The 25,051-nt window shown below is 34.4% G+C and overlaps 2 protein-coding genes across 5 annotated transcripts in view; one reads left to right on the plus strand and one right to left on the minus strand.

The window, feature by feature from the left end:
• Window positions 1–25,051, plus strand: part of LOC127879169 (uncharacterized) — a 156,544-nt gene that overhangs the window by 19,472 nt on the left and 112,021 nt on the right. Inside the window, exons 5-11 of one of the 3 annotated variants that reach the window (XR_008048949.1) lie at window positions 1,045–1,083; window positions 1,567–1,674; window positions 4,096–4,122; window positions 6,126–6,152; window positions 9,517–9,978; window positions 13,549–13,647; window positions 14,602–17,237. Coding sequence is in view for 1 of the 3 variants with exons in the window: in XM_052425858.1 (XP_052281818.1) it covers window positions 1,045–1,083; window positions 1,567–1,674; window positions 4,096–4,122; window positions 6,126–6,152; window positions 9,517–9,978; window positions 13,549–13,647; window positions 14,602–15,026 (1,187 nt within the window). In the remaining 2 variants the exon portion in view is untranslated. Of the gene's footprint in view, window positions 1–1,044; window positions 1,084–1,566; window positions 1,675–4,095; window positions 4,123–6,125; window positions 6,153–9,516; window positions 9,979–13,548; window positions 13,648–14,601; window positions 17,468–25,051 lie in introns of those variants that run through there. The other 2 variants (XR_008048948.1, XM_052425858.1) reach the window with 2 other exon arrangements.
• The window catches only part of LOC127879174 (anaphase-promoting complex subunit 10-like), a 160,325-nt gene continuing 155,800 nt past the window's right edge, over window positions 20,527–25,051 (minus strand). For both annotated transcript variants that reach the window (XM_052425867.1, XM_052425865.1), the window contains exons 2-4: window positions 23,184–23,304; window positions 22,521–22,683; window positions 20,527–21,803 (exon numbers count right to left, since the gene is read on the minus strand). In XM_052425867.1, coding sequence (XP_052281827.1) covers window positions 21,530–21,803; window positions 22,521–22,683; window positions 23,184–23,298 — 552 coding nt within the window. In that variant the 5' untranslated portion in view covers window positions 23,299–23,304 and the 3' untranslated portion in view covers window positions 20,527–21,529. The remainder of the gene's footprint in view (window positions 21,804–22,520; window positions 22,684–23,183; window positions 23,305–25,051) is intronic.

Consider the following 25,051-nt stretch of genomic DNA (forward strand, 5'->3'; position numbering starts at 1 on the left):
CCCCCCTCTCACCCCCTACCCCCCCCTACCCCACCCCTACCCCCCCCCTACCCCCCCCCCAAAAAAAAAAAAACAAACTTTTTTTTTCCTTTTTTTATTTTTGAAAGATCGTCTAATAAATTATTGAATATGAACAATTTCCCCATGATGGTTTACGTTATACTGTCAAGCACTCGAATAGTCGAGCGCGCTGTCCTCTGACAGCTCTTGTGAGGTCACAAGGTCAAAGGCCAAGGTCACAGTGACTCGAAATAATAAAATGGTTTCCAGATGATAACTCAAGAATGCTTACGCCTAGGATCATGAAACTTCATAGGTACATTGATCATGACTGGCAGATGAATCCTATTGATTTTCAGGTCAAAGGTCACAGGTCACAGTAACTCGAAATAGTACAATGGTTTCCGAATGATAACTTACATTAGGTCAAAGGTCAAGGTCACAGTGACAAAAAACGTATTCACACAATGGCTGCCACTACAACTGACAGCCCATATGGGGGTGCATGCATGTTTTACAAACAGCCCTTGTTTATATAGACTTAATTAACAAAATTGGCGATTCTCCAGAGGGACAAGGCGTATATGTATGGTATGTATCATCAGAAAGTGGTCCTCTTCAAGTTTGTTCACATTATGCCTCTGGGATCAAATTGGCTGCACGTGTGTGGTGTGCACCTGTGTGGTGTGGTGTGCACCGGTGTAGTGTGGTGTGAATGTTTTGATATACTAAAATACCGCGATATTTTCTAATTACTAGTATTCCACTGTAGTAGTTTGAAAACAAGTAGTTCACAAATAAGCTTACAATGGGAAAGGGTTATAAAATTAAATGATCGCACCGATATTACTCAAATGCTAATGTCAATTATGTTGAAAATGCCAAATAAGCAAAACAAGTGCACTGTGACAGGTAATAGCGTGATAATTGTACATATCTTAACTATCATAAACATATGAGTAAATGTAACAAATATAAATTTATTTGTTCTTATTAATATGTTCACATACAACGTGTGACATTTTGTATTATCCTTGTTTTCAGTATCTGAAGAGGTTTTGACAAGCATAGAGGCTGGTACAGGTAAATCAAAATTTAATGTCAAATTAATGACATGATAAGCATGTTTTGGGAGGCCAATTTTGATTTTAAGACGAATTTTTTCATGAAAATCTCGACTTCAGGATTATTTAAACCTGGTTGGTTTGGTGTTCCATCAATTTACGTAAAGTATACATCTCCATCTTTCAAATAAAACAAAGTGTTTCCACATTGTGTTCTTGGAGGTTGTGTAAAAACATTTTTAGAGTTATATTCATGTATAACTATTAATCTGACTATAAATTTTTGGTGAGCTTGGTGATTTATATTATTTATTGGGAATGGATTTTATCATTTTGGTTAAAGTTTGCAATACAAATGTGTGGTTTTTAAACATTATAAATTTAATCCAAGTAAATTTTAAAAAATGGTTTAGTGAATAACTAACAACAATTAAATTTATTCCGCATATGAAGTATACTTTTTCAATGATTTGCCTTAATATTCTTTTCTGTATCGTTGCAGCATCGATGGTACTCCCAATGGTTGGCATAGTTGCTGGAGTGATGGTGGTGGCTGTTGCAGTCATTTGTTCGATATGCTGCTTCATCTTCCATAGACGCAAAAAAGAAGGTAAACAAGTTGATGGTTTTGCCTTATTAAATAGTCGACAAACATATACTTAAATCATAATTTTGGTTATTTTTAGTGCTGAAAATTGTACCATATTGTTCTCTGCTCTCGTAAATGATAACATATGGAAAGTAAGTGTTCCATAAGGCATATATTTTAGTGATTTAAGAAAATTCAGAGATCTCATTAAAATTCTGGTTGTTTGGAATCAAGAATAGGTGGCAGTTTTTGTGTGGGCTATAAATCAAAGATATATGAACGTTCTATCATAATTGATAACAAATGTTATGTAAAAACTGGCAGTTAATAACAATCAACGCCCTTTTTGAAGCAAATAAAAAAACGATAGAAACTGATGGATGCTGGCTGATAATGTGCTTTGTATGGGTAAATAATATGGGAACATGAAAATTACTGTTTGGTGATTACTCTGACAGACAAACAGACGGACACAACCTGACAATATACGCATATCCCTTGAAATGGAAACTGCCTAAATAATACCATAATGAAATAGGAGCAGAAAAACTTGACACTATGCACAAGTCAACCTCATACAGACGTTACATTAAGTTTCATCATAATTTTCTTAGATTTTGAAGTGAATCCAAAAATCCATGAAAATGTATAAATTGTGATAAAAGGTCAATAACTTTTTGGAGTAGAACACATTAACAATAATTATGTCTCTGTTGGCCATATAAAGAGCTTCATCAGATTTGGTTGATTGGCTTTAATATATTGTATGGGAACAAAACATTTCATAGAAAATTACTTTATTGACCAGTAATCAATGTAAATCAGACCCATGAACAATATTTGGAACTGAACGAAATGATACTATTGGCATGTTCACATTATAATGATACTAAAATAGCAAACTTGAATCATAAGCTTCTTTGATCTTTTGCTGAAATGAAACACTCACTCGATAATGTCTCATTATTAATCAGAAGAAAATACATTCCTGAAAAATCAATGTAGTTGAATGAATTAACAATATGCACTTGTCTAGCCTTGCAACAACTTGTTCCAGAGGTATTGTTTAGAAACAAAACAATAATTTTAAAAATGAAAATATTATTCAGCATATAAAAATTCATTACACGGTGTTAAAATTAACAATATTATGTCATAATACATGTATTGTTTATTTTAACACCATGTATAGATTTTTGTATGCTGAATAATAATTTTTTGATAAGTCTCAAATTTAATTTATCTCAAATCCTGCTCTATTAGTTGAACTGATATTTAATATTGAAATAACTTTCATTCTCAATTTTTATGCCCCCTTTCGAAGAAAAGCGGGTATATAGTTTTCGCACTGTCTGTCTGTAAGCCTGTCTGTCAGTCTGTCACACTTTTCGTGTCCGCTCTCTAATTCAAATAGTTTTCATCCATTCTTTACGAAACTTGGTCATTAGTTGTATCTAAACAATATCTAGGTCAAGTTCGAATATGGGTCATGCCAGGTCAAAATCTAGGTCACAGGGTCGAAAAAACAAATCCAAGGGAAGTAATAAGCTTTTAATTATCTGACCTGCCAAATTATATATTTTTGTTAAATAAATCAAAGCGGCGCAGAAGGAGGCATTGTGTTTCTGACAAACACATCGTGGTAAAAGGTCAAGGTCATCCTTCAAGGTCTAAGGTTAAAAATACAAATCCAAGGGAAGTAATAAGCTTTAAAGGGAGATGATAATTAAATATTGAACATATCAACTTGATATTTGGCATGCATGTGTATTTCATGGAGCTGCACATTTTGAGTGGTGAATCTACAGTCACGGTAGTGGCTTTTAATTATTTGCTACTAAAAATAGAGATTTGTTAGAGACAATTACAACGTATGTTCAAGGGAAGTAATTTATATAATTATAAATCTCAGATTATATATTTCCTTACTGAGAATTTAAGTTCTGTTCACAGTTACTGTACAGATTTTTTATTTTGATTGTTTATAACTCAAATGATTGATTTGTCAAAGTTTTTTTTAATGATATAATTATCATTTCTTTCCTTTACTAATTTGTGAATGGTAGGGTTCATTACATACCTGTGGACTTATGTCTCTTTGATAAACCACAGGCCTTGGTTGTCAGTGATGTCTGACTTGGTCATTTTTTACTGTCTACAGACACCCCCCCTGGTTTGATTGGACAAAATCCAAGGGAAGTAATAAGCTTTAAAGAGAGATGATACCTGCCATATGATAAATATAAATTTTATTTCAAAGTGGCGCAGTAGGGGGCATTGTGTATCTGACGAACACATCTCTTGTTAAGTATTTGTTAGCAAAAAATTGACAACCCCAATTCTAGTTAAAATGACGCTGTTTTTCCAAATGCACACCCAGCCACATTCCCAAAGTGGGGAAAAAACACTAATATGACGACAATGTTGTTAATTTTCTTTCAGATGAACGTGTACGAAATGGAGAACTTGGTAAGCTTTTCTTTTTTTTCAATATGTTTTATCTCAACTATTAAGTCATCTGTAAAAGTTATACATCTCATCCGAATTTGGGTGCTTAAATTGCCGTTGGCATCTGAGTAATGCTCAGGTTAAGGTAAACTTGCAAAATCTTCATATTGCTCCTCAATTGCAGGTAATCATTTGAAATTTCAAGCATGTATTGGGGCTAATGTGTGAGGTCACTTACCAAGTTCAATAAATCTGACTTGCACTTTAGCATAATTGTGCTCTTTTTGTACAAACAAGCTTTGGGTTAAGGTTTGTGTGCAACTGCTCTGGTCAATGAAAACATGCAACATCTTCATATCACCATTTTTAGCTTGACTATTATATATGAAATATATATAGTGGAGCTATCCTACTCAACCCGGGGCGGCGTTGAGTTCCTGTTCCCGTGTCTGTTGGCATACGGTGCGAATGTTAAAGTTTGCGTACTACTGCTTTCGTATTTTGCATACTTGTTTACCATCATGACCCCAACCTATAAACAAGAGCAGACAACTGTATCAAGCATTTTGACACAATTATGGCCCCTTATATACTTAGAATATGCATATTATTGATAAATCTATGTTAAAGTTTGCGTACTACCCCAAATATTTCCTATGTCCCTTGACATATTGCTTTCATATTTTGTATACTTGTTTACCAACATGACCACAACCTATAAACAAGAGCAGACAACTGTATCAAGCATTTTGACAGAATTATGGCCCCTTTTATACTTAGATATTTGAACATTTTGCTTAAACTGCCAAACTTCTTTATTTATGATCAGATTTTATTAACACAATGGATTCCACCCAAACAATACCCCACGCCCCAACCCAGAATCCCTGCCCCCCCCCCCACCCCCCCCCCAATTTTTTTTTTTTGAAAGATCATCTAATAAATTACCACACCCCACATTATACCCCCCTCTCAACCCCCTCCCCCCCCTACCCCCCCCCCCCCAACAAATTTTTTTTTTTTTCCTTTTTTTATTTTTGAAAGATCATCTAATAAATGACCACACCCCACATTATACCCCCCTCTTACCCCCCCCCCCTCCGATTTTTTTATTTTATTATTTTATTTTTGAAAGATCATCTAATAAATAATTGAATATGAACAATTTCCCCATCATGACTTCCGTTATACTGTTAAGCACTTGAATAGTCGAGTGTGCTGTCCTCTGACAGCTCTTGTTACTACAGGTATTCAATTGAAACTTTGCACAATTTGTTCAGGGTCATTGGATGAGGTCACTGACAAGGTTTCATAACTCTGACCTGCAAATAAGCATTATTATTCCCCTTTTTAGCTCATCTGAGCACAATGTGGTCATGGTGAGCTTTTGTGAAGGCTTTTTGTCAGTCGTTTTAAATGAATGCATCTGGTGGGAATTAACATTTAAATCATACACAAATAGTTAATATTAATTTTTTTAGCTAGGCTGTTTTCCGAGAAAACCCGAGGCTTCCACCTACAACTTTGAAACTTCATATGTAGATGCACCTTAATGAGTTCTACACGCCACACCCATTTTGGGTCACTAGGTCAAAGGTCAAGGTCACTATGACCTCTAAAAAAAAGAAAATCTGACAAGCTTTCATTTATTCAAAAATGCACCCGCAGCCTAGCGTTAGCACACGTTATGCGGTGATCTTGTTTGTATTGGTGATTACATGTTTGGTATTCTCTTAGTTGAATTATTTACTGTGTTAGATGACTAGATAAAATAATAGATATATGACTGTTTAGTTGAACATCATATTTACATTTTGAATTCATATGCTAAAAAAACAAGAAGCAGTTATTTAGCCTCTTTAATAAGACCATAATGGAGTCTAGGATCCTGAATCAAAATGTAAATGTAAGAACTGTTTGTATTGACAAACAATATTTGTAATAGTTTAAAAATTTTCCTAACATAATGTGTAATGGTAAATAACCATTATAATATAACCACAATGTTTTTAATTTTATTTCAGATGAATGTGTATCAAATGGAGACTTTGGTATGCTTTCCTTGTTTGTGTTTAATACCTTTTATCTCAACTTTTTACTGATTTGTTGAAGCTACGCTACTCACCCAAATGTTGGTGCTGGCATCACTGTCATTGTCTGTGTAACTCTGACCTCCAACCAAGCAAAATTATGCCCCCTTTTTTTGTCCTTAAAATTTAGCTAAAGATAAATATGCAACATCTCCATATCACAGTTTCTACTAAAGGTATTCAATTCAATTTCGTGCAAGTGTTTTGGGTCATTATGTGTAGTCACTGACCAAGTTTAAAATCTCTTACTTTCAATTTACCATAATTATGCTTCATACTGTACTTTTTGTAATCTTATATGGGTTGGCATTTACGGCAAGTTTGGTCAAAGTCAATGTGAAGGTAAATATTGCTGTTGCTAAAAATATGTAAAAATATTGTGCTCAACAGCTGAGGATGGAAATAATTTGCTTAAATTTTTCATTTTTGACCAGTTGGGTCTAGATCACTTTTACTTAAAATAGAACACAATTGTTCTGTTAATATATATTTAATTTAATGGAGGTACACTGCAACTCCAATTTATCACGGTCCGTTATATCGCGCTGTCCAATATATCGCGAATCAGCTATGGCTCCCAAAAATCTGACGAGCATAATCCTTAAATAAAATGTTTTTATCTGAGAATTTGATGCATTAAAATCCGTTTCAAGCAAGTATTTTTCCCTTTTTTTCACCAACTTTAATCCAACAGTCATAATCCAGTTTTGACCAGATTGTTTGCTTACATTGTACATCACATTAACACCTGTGTACTGCGATAAACAAAAGACCCATTTGTCAAACATGACAGGTCATTTCGGGTGTTACAATTCTCTATTGAATTTGCTTTGAACTGCCGAAACGCACCAGTGCACACATGAAGGTGTACACAATTATAACAGTAAATGTCACAAGTCAATACTGACCTATCTCAACAATCTGTGTGCGTTAGATACAGTATACAATATAGATCAGTTAGTCACAATGCTCTACTATTAAACCCCATGCTGTGCATGCTTTTCATGAGAAATGAATGACGTCATTTTTTACATGGGTCTAATTTGTGCATGCTTTCTTGAACAATAAAACTCGGCAATGTTTTTCGGATTAAAAATTTAATTATACGCATTTGAAAATACTCACATGGAATAATGTTTTGTGTTATACCAATTAATGACATATGGATATAACACAAACTTGAATAAGGTTGGTAAATAGCGTGTTTTGAGATTGCATAATGATGCTAATGTATACATATACTTGCATACATAAACTGACAATTTATATCGCGCGCCGGATATATCACGGTCGCGATCTTTGGACCCCTTCAACCGCGATATATTGGAGTTGCAGTGTATTGGGCTATAATTTGATTGGTTAGTATGGGGCTATCAAAACCTTGGTGGGATTGCATTTTGCCAGTTGGGTAAAGGTCAGATACAAAAATGGTTTCAGCTAAATACTTTTATTTGGGTGGAGGAGGTATTGAGCTGCAATTGTGTGTGGGGGGGGGGGGGAAGCTTTTTTGCAGGCCTTCTTGCAAAATAAATTAAGTGGAACTAAATTAATTGGTAAAAAGTTAAAAATCAAGTTTGCTGTCAAGGTCACATTTCATGTTTTAATTCAGCTTAATTTTCAGCTTCATGATTACATATTATATAACTACAAGTTCTTTTTTTTTTAAACCTATTTATTTAAGCTCAATTGCATAACAAACCTCAGGCTTATATGAAATGCTCTCCAGTCAGTTTCCTTGGTGTCTATGGTGGAGATCTAAAGAACGCTCCCAAAGTGGGGATCAAACCCATGACCTCCAAATCACTAGGCCTCTGTACTTCATTACAAGTACTTCATTATGATTTTCAACTTCAAATATGTCTTTATGGTCAATATATAAAGACACTGATAGAAAATGTACATTTTTCAATAAATGAGGAAGAGTAGTCAAGTGGCTGTCTTTGGACAGCTCTTGTTGATATAAATGTGACACAGGAACAATAAATTTCACTTGCAACAGCCTGTGCATGTATTAGATTATTTGTCTTGGTGGGTTATAAATCTTGAGTAATGAATATTAGCACTCCCAGACTTCCTGGACAAAAGCCCTCCTGTACACTTAAAATCTTTGGTGAGGAATGGCTAAATGTTGGGAGGGCCATTGCCACGGTGGGCATATGTCAGCCTATGCTAAAAATATCAGAAGGGCATATTTGTAGGTAAGCCAGCTTCACATCATGTATTTGATAATATATAAACAATTTTTCAGCTATCACACGCTATCAACTGGTAGAAAGTCACTCAAAGTTTTATCCTAGAGAACAGAGCTCATTGTCATTAATATGCACTAGGTTGTTGGAAAAATTAGTTAATAATTTCTGAAAAAAAAAATTACTTAAAGTGGGTATGCACGATTTTGTCAAATATTTATGAATTTATATAAAATGTGTAAAAAACTTATTATACATATATTTCAATACACATTAAATGAAAAGTTAAGAATAACATGTGTCGAAAAATGAGAAATAAGCCGGACATTCAATTCTGAAATTGAAAATGTCTATTCGCCAAAATATATATTATTCATGTACAATGTGAATCTAAATTTAGTTTTAGTGCAGATTCGTTCATATGACACAAAGACACAATTTTGTTTTATGGATCATTTTAATTTCCTGCAATGATATCTATTCATACAACACACAAACACTAACTCCGATCCTAATAAAAAGACGAATGCTTCGGTTATTGTTGGAAAAAATGTACGAAATATCTTTGTCACAATCGGCTGTGGGCGCTAATTGTCTTTGCTGCATTTTATGAAATTCGTCTTCAATGTATAAGTTTTCTTGCCTATTTTGTGTTATTGTATCATACATGTACTTTTATCAATATATTACAATTAAACACATATAAAATCTTGCATACCCACTTTAAGTAATAAATTTAATTACTCAAGCATTTACTTTTGTATTTACTTGATGTTGACATGTAGAGCTTCTAAGAAGACGCTCATTGTAATGACAGTAGTAAAAGGAGGATTGCAGTTGTTTCTGGCATAAGAATTAATTAAGGAATTACCATTGTGTAGTTTATTTTATTGTAACTTGAAAAATTTGCATTGTTCTTGAGATATAGGCTTACCATGTATGCTTAACTGTCATTGCTTGAGGAAATTGTGCTTTAGACAAATGTAAGGCACCACATTTACTGCACATATTTACTTGTATAATAGTTTACTTGTTTCCTATGGACTAGTGTTCACAAGATTTACTATATAGACTTTTGTTCACAAGATTTCCTATACTATCTGTAAACTAAAATGACTCCACAATTTCTATTGCAGCTCCAAATGATTTTTCAAACATAAATAATTTGAAAAACAGCAAGAAAGAAACAGCACAGATTGAAATGTCAGTAATGAACGGTAATGACAGCATCCAGGCTGCATCGCAAGATGAGCATGAGACTGATTTAAAAACTTTAGACCATAGTGAAAGCGGCGGACAAGACACAAGTGCAAATATGAGTCTTTTGACAGATAAAATTAATAATGTGACTAATAAAGACAAGCCTGCAAGCAAGTACACAATGAACAAGATTTTCAAAGGAACAAAGAATCACCAATCTAGATTGCAAGTTGATGATCCGAATGATGTAAACACTTTAGACAGTAGTGAAATCAGTGTACCAGAAGCATGTGCAAGTTTATGTCCATTGACAGAGAAAATTGATAACATGAATAATAAAGGAAAGCTTGCAAGCAAGTGCACATTGAGCAAGTTTTTTAAAGGAAAAAAACCCATTGGTATGTATATTTGTATATATTGAATGCATAGTTCTGGCCTGAGATGTACAAGGAGCACAGATGTTATTATATTTCCACCAAATATGTGGGGCCCTTATTTGATCAGTATTGCTCTTCCAAAACCACTGCCTAAAGGCACCACTTGAGGTGAGGGAGTGAGAAGGCAAAGTAATTTATATGTTTTGCTTCCCTAATCTTAAAATGACAAAAAAAGAAATAAAAGGTTATTATTTATCCCATTTCTATTTTGACTAAAGCTATGTATTAGTCATTTGACTGTTCTGTTTGAGGTAAATTATTGATAAAAAAAGATACTTAAACTAGCCAGTGATCCAGGCAAATAATTAAAAAAGCAGTATGCTAGGGAAATAGATCAGTGACACCCTTTAACAGACTTGTGCCCCCCCCCCCTCTCCCTGGATCTGGGCATATTATACTATTATTAGTCCCCTACCTGTGAAACAGGAGGCGACTTATGGTTTGCGCTCTGTGTGTCAGTGAGTCTATGTGTCTGTCAGTTAGTCTGTCACACTTTTCTGGATCCTGAGATAACTTTAAAAGTTCTTCATATTTGTTCATGAAGCTTGAAACATGGACAGATGGCAGTATGGAGATTACGCATGTCATTTCATTTTGTTCCTACGTCAAGAATTCTGGTCGCTATGGCAACAAATAGACTAGAAATATTGCTGAAAATGGAGATTCCATTTTTATAACCATCTACAAGGCAAACTTAAAAGAATTACGTCCCTTGAAAACAAAGGGAGACAATTATATTACTGCTTCATGTAAGGTAGGGGACTTATATTGCTTGGCAATAGTCTTGTTTTTTTTTGTCAGGTTATACAAATCTTTGCAATTTGGTCTAAACAAATTACCTTTATTAAAACAAGATGGCCTGAAAGGCCCAAAGTCGCTCACCTGAGATAACAAGATATTATTGGGACAAATCTTCTGACCAAGTTTCATGAAGATCAGAAAATAAACCTCTAGAGTGTTAACAAGGTTTTACTAAAGCCGTATATAGCCATATAAGGAAAAATGCCCCGCCCCTGGTGGCCATGTTTTTAAAGCAACAAAAACCATTTTCAAACTCATCCAAGATATAATTGGGACAAATCTTCAGACCAAGTTTCATGATGATCGGAAAATGTGACCTCTAGAGTGTTAACAAGGTCATACATTTCAATATAATTTAAAATAAAAGTTAAAAAGAATATGTGTCGAAAAATGCGAAATAAGCCAGATATTTAATTCTGAAATCGAAAATGTCTGTACAGTTGAATTCGCCAGAATGTATATCATGCATGCACGATGTGAATCTAAATTCATACGACACACGAACACCAACTCCGATCCTAATAAAAAGACGAATTCTTCGGTTATTGTAGGAAAATATGTACGAAATATCTTTTCGTCACCATCGGCTCGGGGCGCTAATTTGTCTTTGCTGCATTTTATGAAATTCGTCTTCAATGTCATGCCTATTTTGTGTTATTGTAACATGTATTTGTCAATATATTACAATTTAACACATATAAAAATCGTATAGTCTCGCTTTAATCGTTTGACAAAAGTGTGCCATATTGTACAGAATCATCAAATAATAATAAACATATTCAAAAGTATGCTATCTTCCAGAATGTAAAATTATCATTAATAATTAACTCCACTGAATCTTCTTGTGCTTAAAAAATATTTTAAAAAGAGAGACAACTCTGTCAATTCAACATAATTTTTCAAAAGCCATTTTGCAGTTACTTCCCTTGACATGCTAAACTAGAGTGTTGACAAGCTGTTTTTACTATATAAATATAAGGAAATTGCCCCCCCCCCCCCCCCCCAGCGGCCATGCTTTTTTACCGATCTGAACCATTTTCGAACTCAACCGTCATATCCAGAAAACACATGTTCTGACCAAATTTCATGAACATTGGACCAAAAATGTGACTTCTAGAGTGTTCACATGTTTTCACTATATACATATAGAGAAAACTGCACCGCCCCCTGGCGGCCATGTTTTTTCACCGATCTTGACCATTTTCGAACTCATCCGAGATATCAATGAAACCAATGTTTTGACCAAGTTTCATGATGATTGGGCAAAAATTCTGACTTCTAGAGTGTTCACAAGGTTTCTCTATAGCCATATAAGGAATACTGCCCCGCCCCCTGGCGGCCATGTTTTTCAACGGACCGGAACCATTTTTGAACTCAACCAACATATTATTGAGACAAACATTTTGACAAAGTTACATGAAGATTGGGCATCAAATGTGACTTCTACAGTGTTCACAAGGTTCTTCTTTTTAACTCGACTATTATATGTGAAATATATATAGTGGAGCTATCCTACTCACCCCGGTGTCGGCGTTGCCGTTCCTGTTCCTGTGTCCATTTGCGTGCAAATGTTAAAGTTTGCGTGCTACCCCAAATATTTTCAATGTCCTTTGACATATTGCTTTCATATTTTGCATACTTGTTTACCATCATGACCCCAACCTATAAACAAGAGCAGACAACTATATCAAGCATTTTGACAGAATTATGGCCGCTTTCATACTAAGAATATGCATATTATTGATAAATCTATGTAAAAGTTTGCGTACTACCCCAAATATTTCCTGTGTCCCTTGACATAGTGCTTTCATATTTTGCATACTTGTTAACAATCATGACCCCAACCTATACACAAGAGCAGACAACTGTATCAAGCATTTTGACAGAATTATTGCCCCTTTTATACTTAGAATATGCATATTATTGATAAATCTATGTTAAAGTTTGCGTACTACCCCAAATATTTCTTGTGTCCCTTGACATATTGCTTTAATATTTTGCATACTTGTTTACCAACATGACCCCAACCTATAATCAAGAGCAGACAACTGTATCAAGCATTTTGACAGAATTATGGCCCCTTTTATACTTAAAATATGCATATTATTGATAAATCTATGTTAAAGTTTGACAAAACAACACATACCTTACATACCACAATGCACTCCACCCAAACCATCCCCCACGCCCCCCCGAACCCCCCCCCCCCCCCCCCCCAAAAAAATAAAATAAAAATAAATTGTTTTCTTATTTTTGAAAGATCATCTATTAAATGATCACACACCCACATTATACCCCCCCCCCCCCCTCCATGATGGCTTACGTTATACTGTCAAGCACTCGAATAGTCCAGCGCGCTGTCCTCTGACAGCTCTTGTTTTTGACCTAGCGACCTAGTTTTTGACCCAGCATGACCCAGTTTCGAACTCAGTCGAGGTATCAATGGGACAAATGTTCTGACCAAGTTTCATGAAGATCGGACAATAAATGTGGCCTCTAGAGTGTTCACAAGGCAAATGTTGACGGCGCACGACGCACAAAAGGCGATCACAAAAGCTCACCATGAGCACGTTGTGCTCAGGTGAGCTAAAAATGCATGTAAGATACTGTGCTATAACCCATGAGGGTACATGTGATAGAACCTATGAGTGTGCTTGATATGAATGATGTATTATTTGTCAACAACATTCATTAAACAATTAGAAGTATATAAGATTATGTATATTTCAGAGCCAACCAGTTGCATAAAAATTCGTTTCAAAATTGTGAATGGAAAACTGAAATGGGAAAAATGTGTGGATGTAAATGGAGTTTTTGAGATCCCATCAGGTAAGACTTTAAATGAATTAATTTAAATTGAAAAATATACATGTACAAAACGAAAACTGTGAAAACTGAAACCGTTTACAAAGCAACATATCTTCGTTTGTCCTGACTTTATGCCCCTTAGAGAGGAATATAGTTTCTGCTTTGATTGGCATTGCGTCAGTGAACCCTAACTTTTTGGTTCCCGCTATCTAACTCTGACTGTCAAAAATTTGACCCTCCTTTTTTGTATCTGTTCCATATCTTCTATAACCTGATACCATGGAAATGGCCTCAAATGTTAAGGTCATTTAGAAGATGTGCAAGTTAACGGTCAAGGTCATACTATAAGGTCAAAAGATTGAGATTCCATTTTACTGTTGGCTCCATGTCCTATACATTTTAAAGGATTTTCTTGATACTTGGCTATAGTGTCAAGTAAATTGAAGCATTATGCAGAAGGCATGATACAGTCACATGGGATCAATGACAACGTCACATTATTTTACTTTTATATTACCTTACTTAGTAAAAGAAAAAGTGTTAATAATACCATATTATAATACCTTTCAGAGAGGGGTTATATTGGAGTCACTTTGTTGGTCAGTAGGTCTGCCGCTTTGTCCGCATAAAATGTTATAAGTGTGTGGACTAAACTCAGACATTTCTAAAGCAATTAAATTGAAACTTTAAATACACTGTCACCATGAAATATACATCTGTTGGTACATTTTTCAACTCTAGTGATTCACAGTTTCCTGAGTTATTTGCCCTTGGACATTGCTGAAAAAAAATTGTGCTGGGATACTAGTCATGTTTGTGACAAAACTCAAGTTATGCTTGTTATTATTTTTTTTAAAGACAAAAACAATGTCAAGCACACCAAATATAAATAATCAGTCTTAACAGCTCTACCAAAGTAAAACAAAAATGATTTTTTTGTAGATATGACTTTGTGTTTTGTCTATAAATTCACAGGTGCTGAGGAGATCAGGATATGTATAGACCCCAAGAAAGCAAAGGATCTCTGTGTGAAGAAGGAAGCTGGACCAATACGTACAGGAAAATATCAGATTGGGAAAGCACAGTTTGTAATTTCCTCCAAAACAGAAGATTGTAATGGAAAGTATTGCTGTAAATATAAACTCATTCCAAGCCAAGTAGAAATGACTGAACATTTTGAGATAAAACATTTAATTAAAAAAGTGAACAATACTATGAACCAACCTGAAGATAATTCTATTTATTCCACACTAAATCCTGGATCTTTGGTGTCAAAAGATTCAGGTTTATCATCCATAAAGGGTGCAAAGTGTATTTCCAGTTACACTAGCCCTAAATCATCCAGAGATCAATGCAAGTCATGGAATGATCTGTCTGTCGAACTAAATACACTAGACTAAGTTGAGGTGGTAGATGAAAAGACCCAATGTCTTACAAACAGATTAAATACTGGTAATTGTACTCCATTTCTTGAAAGAGCTTAAATGGTGTTGTTGAATCCTCCTTCTACATTGCAGAAAACGTAGAAGGAATTTCTTACCTCTATTCGTTCATTTGAGTGAAATTTGTAAATGAATGGTTCCAAAAAAATGTTGGAAAAAAAGATTCGGTTGGCAACTTGGAATGTCTGAGTATCCTTAACTTTTTGTTTAATTTTTCGAAAACTTGTTTGGCTAAATATTTCTGAAACTTTGATTTTGGATGTAGAATACCGTGACATTGGAAGTAAGAAAATAAAATTAAAAGAGTTGTATAACAGCTCTACAACTTCAAAAAAGTTGTGACAGGATTTGCATTTTGACTCGCAAATGTTAGGTGACAGTTGCACTCAATACTTCACTTATTCGAAAACTACATGAGATATAAACCATAAAACTTGGTAATGTAAAATGAACAATATTGAATAAATGAGGGTTTTCATCAGAAAGGAACTTCAGTATTGCAAATCTTATTCTTTATGATTAAAAATTATTCAGATGCATAGGTAATGAGCGATGTGGCGGTTAAATTAGCCGAAGTGGTTTAATAAGTGATTTAATGACCACACATAAGAATGATAAAAGATGTGTTCATTGCTTAAGTGGGCTCATCATTTAAATGACAGGATCTTCATTATTGTTGCAATTGAAATGAAAATTATTGTTTATGGTTTGGAAAGGTGGATACTCACCTGTGTGTCATGCATGTTTTGATGTTTGCAACCAAGTTATCAAATATACCTAAAGCTTTCATTTAACTTCATGTCTTATCATATACACTTGTAAATAAATACGCATTTTTTGCATGTGATATCTATTTATGTGTTTTTGTTGTACATATGACTTTAAGACAGAATAATGTAATATTTATGGTCTATTTATTAAGTTTGAACATATTTTCTTACAATAGAAACACAGCTAACAAACTTATGTATAGAATAAAGTTTTGTTGAGAGTTGGTTATGAATGGAGAATATAAACTATTTTTAGAGTTAGAATTGATAGGAAATCAACAATTTCATTTAAAATCTACAGCGTTAATTTAGATTTTTTTTTGTATTTTCCTTACATTTATATTGTTAAAGTTTATGATTGTGTCTGTCTCATTACCGGTACATTGTTTTGTGAAAAGTCATAATGAGATTTCTAAATGAAATGGCACAAATTATATTCAGATGCAAATCACATGTGAAGTGTGAAAACCTTATTTCTTGTTTTAATGTCAATTTTACAGTGGACACTTAGTTTTGGAATAGTCCTCTCAGTATATTCTAGTATCATGCAGCCTGTCCACACTGCTTTTATTTGTTTCCTAACTGATGTAAAAGTATAAAAAATACATGTGTCTATCCAATATTAACATATAAAACTATGCTACTTGTATCTCATAATTATGTGCTATATTGTAATAACTTAAAGTGGTTATATGAAAAGGTATGAATTGGTGTGTAAATAACCTGTTGTAATGTTAATAATTTTATGCAATACAGTTTTGTTTTCACTAAGCCGAGACGTTAACATGAAGTGCTCAAGGTGAACTATTGCGTCTTTTGTTGTGTAGCATGTTGTTTTCGTTGTCAACTTTTAGTGCTTTACCATTGTACAGCCTAAATTTTCTCTACAATATCAATGTAGTGTTAGAATCTTAATCATGTACTTTTTTAAACAAGGTTACCAGGACAAAGCTCACAAAGTTCGTGTTACCACTATTGAAAAAGCATATGTGACTCAATCTTGATGAGGCTACGTTTCAATGTTTATCTTGATATCTTCTAGGCTGAGTTAGAATCTTGGTCACATGCGTCTAAACAATAGCTCACAGTGGTACCATTCTAGAGACCACATTGATGACTCAATCTTAATGAAACATGGTAAAAAATATTGAATCTGGTTCACATAGGTAAAAACACTAGTTTATCAGGTCAAATCTTTAAAAAAAAAATGCTACCGCTTTAGAGGCCACATTTACAACTATTTTGATGAGATACAGTCAGAATGTTTGTCCTGGTAATATCTAGAAAAAGTTCTAATCTGGGTCATGTGCGTCAAAAAACAAGTTTCCCGCAGTCATATCTTAGAAAAACCCATGTCCCCATTCTAGAAGGCTAATTTATGACTCAAACAAATAGCTAGGTCACTTTGAATCTGTATTACTTGCGTCTCGAAACTAGGTTACCAGGCCAAATCTAAATAAATATAACCTTTTGTGGGTCTTCATTTATGACTCAATCTTGATGAAATTTAGTTGTTTTGTTTATTATTCAATTATATTTGTTAAAGTTTATTATAAATGTATTGTGTTTGATATAATTTACATTTGTGTTCCTTATTGCTGATATTTCTATTTAAACCATGATCTGTTATTTAATGCCTCTTTATTATTATGTTGATGTCAAAAATTCTGTTTGCTATGGCAACAAATATACTAGAAATACTCCAGAAAATGGTGTTTTCTGGATCCTGCGATAACTTTAAAAGTTCTTCAAAAATTTTTTCATGAAACTTGAAACATGGATAGGTGGCAATATGGACATAGTTATGGCCAGGACCAATCTAATAACCAGTTTTTTCCTTTGGAAAACCTGGTTAAAAAGGGGGCCTACTTTTGCAAAACAGCTGGTCACATTTATCAGTCTTGATAAGTGAATGGTCAAAAAGACTTAAAGTTTCATTTTATTACGTTTCTATGGATACAAACAAACAGAGGCATATTTATGCTAAAATGCGGGTCAGTTATTGAATTTTGTGAGTAAACTCGAACAATTAGCCTTACACATCTGTGAAGTTTCATCTGAATACCTGTATTAGAAACAGTTATACAGAGATGTAACTTTAAGCAGAGCATTATGAAAACGCCGACATTTTGTTTAGACGTGCAGCTAGAACTATTCAGTGAATTTTCGAGCTAATAAAGAATAATGTTGGCTGTAGAATGTTAATTTTTTTAACGGAGTGACCGTTTATTTGAAGTGATTGCTCTTCCAGCAATTCAACTTTCTATCGCTCAAGGGAAATAAGCTCATTGTGGCAGTCACCCGTAATACACCCGTAATACACATTAAGGTTATACGCAGTCGTACTACATAGTTGTTCACATGCAATATATAATACATTCATGCGTTCTTTTTTTGCAGCATGGCCACATTGGTCATGAATTTATTGATAACGCCATTATTGCTCAACATCTGATTATATGAATCCCTGTAATGTCTGGTGATGAACTCGTTTTTCCAAAACACTGCTTTGAAATTCATATACTCTGATTCAAGTAGGAAAGTTTGAAATTATTGACAGTTATTTAATAACAAAAATGTTTTAATAAAGGTATGATTATTTTGGTTTTTGCAACAAAGAAGAATCATATATTTCATTTTCTTGATTTTGATACTTTCTTGCTAGAGTTGTCTGTGTTTTTTCTGAAAATAAATACATTAATAAGAGCCTTAAATATATTAATAAGTTTTGGAATGCACACATATGTTATCAACTTATATATAATATATATATATATATATACACCATGTTTATATATGCAATATGCAGTTCGTTTTGCAATTCATTCAAAAAAGGAAATCCTGCAGCACTGAATAAAAGCTTTATATTCAAAATAAATACCTTTAATTATTGTTATGTTCGAAATTGCGTCGAACAAACAGAATATAAATGCTATTATAACTCATTCTGCAATAAAAATGATAATCAGTATTTAATACTCTTCCACTTTGCGGAAACAATTAAGCAGGCAATGTTTGAAATTTTAGTGTTGTATTTGTTGTTATTTTGCCATCATCAAAATTAAAACTGCACAGACAATTGGGCAAGGTATCTTTTAGGGAAATGTCTTTCTTATTATTTTCACTAACGGTCTCGGGGAAACATTTCCAAATCTTGCACCACTTACGAAAATCACGTTGAATGTTCACAAATGTCAAAGAAATACATGTATCTGTATATTTTTATTTTAAGTCAAAACAGACTAGCGAGAAATCAACACTGAAAATGTTAATAATCATCATAAGTGTCTGAGGATACCAACTTCGATCCACTGTTTTTACAAATACAAAATCAGTAAGAAGCATGTTAGTTCATTTGCATTCGTAAAACTATAAGCCTACTGCAATACACGTTTTCATCTTAAACGAACTAAGCTTACCAGAAACTTTATTGATTTCCACAATGACATGACTGGTAAGAACATGATAAATAGAGCCTTCCAGACCAGTAATAAACACCGCTGATTAAAATGGATTTAAAAGCAACAGATTGTACTCATATCCATAACAACGGTTAACAGGACAGCATCAGCTACCGCGCAACAACAACTCGCCCCTTGTCGGAAAAAGATCGATCTCACCGAGTCTGCAAACCAATTCCAAGCAAGCCCCGGCACATTAGAGTCAAATTAACGTTGTAAAGAGCTAGAAAAAAACAGTACCTAAGCCGATCGAAACTGAAAGACACTGGCTATAAGAAAACGTTCAGCAATGAGGACCTAACTTCCAAGGAAGCTCCCTGTGAAATTCGGTCGCCTACTTGGTGCATTGTCATCCGACGCTAACATTCTAGTCGAATTCTAGTCGAGGACTCGAAAATCAAAATTCATTAAGTCAACAATATTGACGACTTAGTCATACTGATCTTAAAGCTCGTAAGGTTGACTCATAAATTCGTATAAAAACAAATTACAAGGTATCGACGATCTTATATTAGTTAATAAGTGTAGCGCGAGGCCGACTTCATGAGGCCGCCACCGAGCGCGACCTCACAAACAGAAAGTGCCTTCCTAAGTCCTCGAAAGGTTATCTTCTGACCAAGTTTCATGAAGATAGGACAGTAAATGTGGCCTCTATAGTGTTAACACGATTTTACTATAGCTATATAAGGAAAAATGCCCCGCCCCTTGAAAGCCATGTTTTTCAAGCAAACATATTTATTTTCGAATTCATCCAAGATATCATTAAGACCAATCTTCTGACCAAATTTCATGAAGATTGGACAATAAATGTGGCCTCTAGAGTGTTAACAAGGTTTTACTATAGCCATTTATAGCCATATAAGGAAAAATGCCCCGCCCCTGGTGGCCATGTTTTTTAAGTAACCAAAACCATTTTCGAACTCATCCAAGATATCATTGGGACAAATCTTCTGACCAAGTTTCATGATGATCGGAAAATAAATGTGACCTCTAGAGAGTTAACAAGGCAAATGTTGACGCCTCACAACAGACGACGGACAAAAGGCGATCACAAAAGCTCACCATGAGCACTTGAGGTGAGCTAATAAAAAATAGAATGGAAAAATAATAATACTGAACATTGAGGCCATGCTTAATAATGCAACCAAAAGGCAAGGCAGTAGATTCAAAACAGAAAAAGTTAACTTATAGTACCTACAATCATATATTTAAATAATCAACACTGTATACTTGTAAGTATATATTTAATACCAAATACGAAAACATAAAAAACAGTTACAATGTATTTTTTTGCTGAAATAAATAATTATATGAACCAGAAACCTTAAGTTATTTGTTAACACACACTTTTTAAATGGTGCCTCATTCATGCACCTGTATGTCTACCTAATACCTTCTTTAAAAACACATATGTGGAAAGAAATATCTTCATTTTAATAGCAACACAAACAAAACATTATAACAGTATCAGAATTATTATCAAGGTATCTTTCATTTAGTTTAAAGTTTAAACCTATTTATTTTAGATTGATTGCATAGAAAGCCTAAGGCTGATTTTAAACGCTTTCGAGTCTGGTTCCTGGGCCTGGAACCAGTACTTGGTGTCTATGGGGAAGATCTAAAGAATGCTCCCACTGTGGGGATCGAACCCGTGACCTCCCAGTCGCTAGGCGGACACCATATCATCTACGCCACGGCAATGCCCATACAGCTACTTTATTTAAAGGGGTTGCGGCTACCCATTAATCCAAATTTTGTTTTCAATCAATAGTGCACATAAAGACTGAGTAGCCAAAATACAATCTTATTCTCTATAAAGGAGTTACATTCATGTACTGAAAATAATACCAGGAACATTCCAGTGTATCCTTAAGTAAATTAAAAGATCTCAAATCACTCAAAGCAAGATATCCTAAACAGCAGTACAAGACATAAACCACAACTTTTTTAGGACGCTTGTCATCTCAAGACAATAACTTAAACGAAATATTACCTGATGAAATGTTTAACCACACCTTCTACACGTATTTCACATGCTCTGATTTGAGATTCACCCAGGCATAGAATCCACAATGAAAACACTTCTAATACAAGAGAATGGTGCACTGATAGCTACTTCCACTTAACTACCCAGAATGCAGGCTGAGGTATGAGTATGAACATAATGTTTCTGATACAAAAATGATCAAGATACCAGATTTTCCCACTCGATCCAAAAACAGAAAAAGGATTATCTTAAAATTGATTTCATATTAAAGTCTATGCTGGTGAACAGTGGAAGCTTGGAGGTCTGTACAGGTGCCCTGATCTTGATCCTGCGGACGTGAGTGTCGCGCCCGTTCTGATGGTTGGACAGCACGGCAATCTGTATCATGAAGGCTCGTACTGGCTTGCCACTCGTGAGGTCTTTCAGGGGGACACATATCCAGCCAATGGGCTCATTGAGCTCAATCTGTTCCACCTCAACTAAGTCGTTGAAATGGCTGCCTGCTCGTATGGAGATCCTGAAGGGTGTAATAAGAATATCATCGCACATGCTTAAACAATGAAAACCATGTGACAGCATAAGATAAAGTGTTATAATATTAAAATATTGTTCCTTATGAAGGCCTGTGATCAAAACTTAAAATTAAATTAAAGTGAAACTACAATGACATAAAATGATTTTGTATTAATTTCATTTCATTTTAAGTTCACTTTACTTAATCCTTTGACCAATGTTGTTGTTTTTTTTTAATAAAATAATGGTAATTAAGAAGTAAAACAATAAGTTAAATCTGAAAAACTAACCCTATCAGTTGGACATTTTCATTTGAGATTGCATGTACGTGTAACTAAATGGTCAGTCAGTGCTTACATGATAAGCAAAAGTTCTAGTGTCTTTTTATATTCAAACCTATACTTCTTCATTTATGACTCTTTTCAAAAGAACTACCTCATTGGTCATTACTTTGCATGTAAAAGTTATCCAACCATTCAGAACTTGTGTTTCAGAATAAGTACATCTCTATCACTCAATTGTGGAGGTATGACAATGCCACTGCCCAATTAAGGAAGGAAACTTAGCAACATTAATTTTGCTTTTACAAAATGTAAATGATTTTTTTACAACTTTTTCATCAATCTTGACTAAAAAACTTTGAGCAAAGGGGGGCCTTACTTGGGATACCATCATGATAGCATATGCATTTTAAATTCAATCACCAAAAAGGCCGGTGTACCTGTTTGGTGTGTAGCTTTCATCAGCCTTGTAGTCTGTATAGATACACACATCTTGTATAGTTGTCTTCCTGCGGAACTGTATGTTCACGAGATGGGGCTGGGGGCCATCAGATTGCCAGTACGTCTCAAAAGAACTGTCCCTTAGCTGTTCTACACCAAAACCTGCAGAATATATACACCAGAGATGGAAGATGTAGAAAGATACATGTACTGTCATAATATCTCATATTCAAAATAAGCGTTTTGTATTAATATATATTACATGTATTATCTATTATTAGTTTCATATGTATAGTTTTACTTTACGATAAAATCCACAGAGGGTCAGTAGTAAGAAGTTGGATTATTGCAACTACAATGATCCCATATTAACATCAGTTAGAGAAGTTAGTCCTGTACTGGAAAACAGGGCTTAATGCATGTGCAAAAAGTATCGTCCCAGATTAACGTTAGCAGTCTGCACAGGCTTTTCAGTGACTACACTTTCCGCCAAACCTAGATGAATGCTATGAAGAAAAAAAAAAAACCAAAAAATAACATAAAAGCGGAAAGAGGACTGTACAAGGTAATCTGGGACGAAGCTTTACTCACATTCATAATGAAACGTTTTCCATGACTCAAATGACTCAAATAATGAATGTTCATAGAAGAAAATGCTTTACCAGGTTTGCAAGAGGACAAAGACCACACCGCCTGGTTGCCGACCTCTCGTAAGAGACCATCTTTCTCTTCCTTAAATACGTCTAGCTCCTGGCTTGCAGTAAACTTGGTAGCCATTCACACCTTAAGGAATCAAACATAATTGTAAAACATGAATTTTATTTGTTAAAAAATGCAAGTAAAAGATTCCATTGCTAAGGCGTCAAGGTGAACATAATAAAAATCATGTATACTGGCAAAGGACAACATTCCAACATGATGTTCGTCTTCAACATAGTTTTAATATTTAACAGTGAAAATAAAGATCCTAATCCCGGCATAAAAATAAAGGCAAAGAAGACATAAAAAAGGTGCTCTCCACATTTGACACTCTTGGTGAAAATTGCCCATATAAAAGTTGCACAGATTTTGCTAGATGCTAGCCTACTCCTAATTATTGTTTTAATGTTACAACTATTTTTAAACAAATTATCTATTAAAACTCTTTAAGTTTTCCATATTGTTTTAGGGAATAATCTAGAATTTACTATCTATGGGTTCCTGAACTCGCAGATTTTAGACCAATGAGTCCAAGGCCAAAATTTATAAGTCCACCTTGAAAAAGAATGGGTCCCAAATTTTGCAAGATACCAAGTAGTGAAGAAAATATGTCTAAATCACACAAGCTCAATAACTATACTTGCATTAAACTTTTAATTATCTCAAAAACTTGTTGAAACAAACAAAAAAAATTCAGAGTTATCACTTTCTTGTTTGCCTTCACATAGGATTTAACATTATCTGTTACATGAATGTAACCTGTTACAACATTTCAACTTGACTCAAATCGATGATAATATTATTGTTAACATCCTAATTGCAAGCTTGATTATATTATTGTTTACGTCCGAATTGCGAGCCGTTGACCTACCATTATTAAAGCTTAGATTTGTTTGTTTTGGATTTAGCTTCAACACCTTATTTCAGAGGCATTTTTTCTGTATTATTTATGACTAAGTTATACAAAGTTAAAGCAGGTTTTCATCCGGGGACTCTAGAAAATATCATAACACATTCTATTTACAAGGTCGATTCTAATTGGTTCGTATTATACAGCAGCGTCTCGACTAGAGCCAATCAAAAGACTTGTTGGAGTCTTCAAGCCTCATTCGGTTAAACTTAGCGTTCATTGCTACACTCTTGACTCGTACACAAGATGGTTCGTACTTATCGTGATTCGCGTATGCGTTAACGGATACAGTTCAACAATGAGTCCGCGTGGACGCACATATTTCAAAACGATGCGTCTATTTCGATATTTGTGCCTCATAGACGCGGGACGCACATGTAGATTATTCCCTGTTGTTCTGTGTTATGTGAAAAATATGAAACTTGCATACATGTACTACTGAAAATTGCCTGATTTTGTGTGCTGTTTCCTTATACAATATCAATTTATAATGTCATCGTTCAGGTAAAATAAGACTAGACTTAATATTAGTTGTCAGTATAATATGTCCCAAAAGCATATATAAAATCTTACAAAACAATTTCAGTAAGTAGGTGTCCTTTTTGTTCAGTGAAAACCATTAAAGGTATTGAAATGGAAGCCCCCTCTCCATCATTCCCAAGTTGTGCCCCCCAAAAGGTCTTGTGGTAATAACGTTGACCTTGAGCTGAATTTGAACAACGCACACTACATAACAAATTTCTGTAACTATGCAAACAAAAACAGTACTTAAGCATTAAAATTTAAAGCGAAAAAATAATCACTGTTAACCCAATGGGTTGCTGAGAGATGCAATGCCCCGTCTATTTTCCAAAGGTTCAAAATTTAATTACAAATGCAGGGGCTAAGGAACATTGAATCTGCAAAAACTTATCAACATTG

This window comes from Dreissena polymorpha, chromosome 4 (genome assembly GCF_020536995.1).
Source record: "Dreissena polymorpha isolate Duluth1 chromosome 4, UMN_Dpol_1.0, whole genome shotgun sequence".
NCBI classification, from domain to species: Eukaryota; Metazoa; Mollusca; class Bivalvia; order Myida; family Dreissenidae; genus Dreissena; species Dreissena polymorpha.